We start from the raw sequence: 1,240 nt of genomic DNA, 5'->3' as shown, positions 1-1,240 counted from the left end.
TGTGTAGAAGTTTTTTTCAGCCTCAAATCGCGAATTTTTAATCTGCAAATGCATATGTGGAGTTTGCGATTTAGGGTGTCTGCTAGAGTTGCTTTTGGCTCGGCAAACCAAGCCATGTATGAAACCGTGTATCGCTCGCGTCGAATCCACGCTTAAGCTCGTACCGACTGCGGTACCACTCCGATTGCTGCTCCACCTGCACTTGGCTATGTGCTGCTTACGATCGACGAGCCGTTCTTGCACACGCTGTCCGTCGGTTTCCATCGCACAGTCCGGCTCGATCGAGCGGTCGGGTAGGACTCGGACTCGAAACCACCTCGTCCCCGACCTTCACCCAGCCGATAAAGGTCTACTCGCCCACAGACCAGGATCCTCATCAAACGCAGACGTCGCCTGGCCGCCTCACGAGAGAACTTCAAGCAGGCACATCACACACACGTCCCGGCGCCCAAGCAGAAACGCGCGTGCGTGTTCGAGCCTTTGATCGAAGAGTAGCAACTAGCAATGGCGCACCACGCGTCGGAGACTTCCCTGAAGCGCAAGTGCCCTGAAAATGATCGCGAGGAGACGCCCGGCATGTGCACCAACAACGGATGCGGCTACTTCGGCTCCACCGCCACCGGCAACATGTGCTCCAAGTGCTACAAGCAAGAACAGGTCATCGCCGCCGGTGACAGCACGGCCGCGGACAGCGTCTTCATCCCTGCAGCTTCCACCGCGCGGCCGGAGAAGAAGGCCAAGACGATCGTCTCCGTCGCGTCCTCTGACGGTGCTGAGCCATCCTTGGCGTCCACGAAGCAGCCGACGCCGGCGACGAACCGGTGCGCGACGTGCCGCAAGAAGGTGGGCATGCTGGGGTTCCGGTGCCGCTGCGAGGGCACCTTCTGCAGCGTCCACCGCTACTCCGACAAGCACGATTGCGGCTTCGACTACAAGACGGCCGGCCGGGAGAAGATTGCCAAGAACAACCCCATGGTTGTTGCCGACAAGATCGCCACGAGGATCTGAAGCCCAGGAGATCGCTCAACGATATTTTTAGAGCAAATTGAACAGCTCGTAATTAGTGGTTCTCCAGGATAGAATAGAATTGATGTTTTCTGTATTTTGCCTGTTCGTCCACTTATAATTAACTTCGAACATCGATATCTGGAGCTGAAATGATCATCTGAATCCGTCAGGATGAACACAAACAGGTTGTACTGGGTCGAGAGGATAATATCATCCTTCTTCGTTGTATTTT

General features: G+C 55.4%; 1 protein-coding gene across 1 annotated transcript; it reads left to right on the top strand.

Annotated features, from left to right (window-relative positions):
* Nucleotides 1–504: 504 nt before the first annotated feature.
* On the top strand, nucleotides 505–1,008 carry LOC124660743 (zinc finger A20 and AN1 domain-containing stress-associated protein 7-like). Its single transcript, XM_047198559.1, has one exon. It carries the CDS (start codon nucleotides 505–507, stop codon nucleotides 1,006–1,008), a length of 504 nt encoding a protein of 167 aa, XP_047054515.1.
* The last annotated feature ends 232 nt before the right edge of the window (nucleotides 1,009–1,240 follow it).

This window comes from Lolium rigidum, chromosome 6, assembly GCF_022539505.1.
Source record: "Lolium rigidum isolate FL_2022 chromosome 6, APGP_CSIRO_Lrig_0.1, whole genome shotgun sequence".
In the NCBI taxonomy this organism is placed as follows: Eukaryota; Viridiplantae; Streptophyta; class Magnoliopsida; order Poales; family Poaceae; genus Lolium; species Lolium rigidum.
This window is presented reverse-complemented; position numbering and strand designations above follow the sequence as displayed.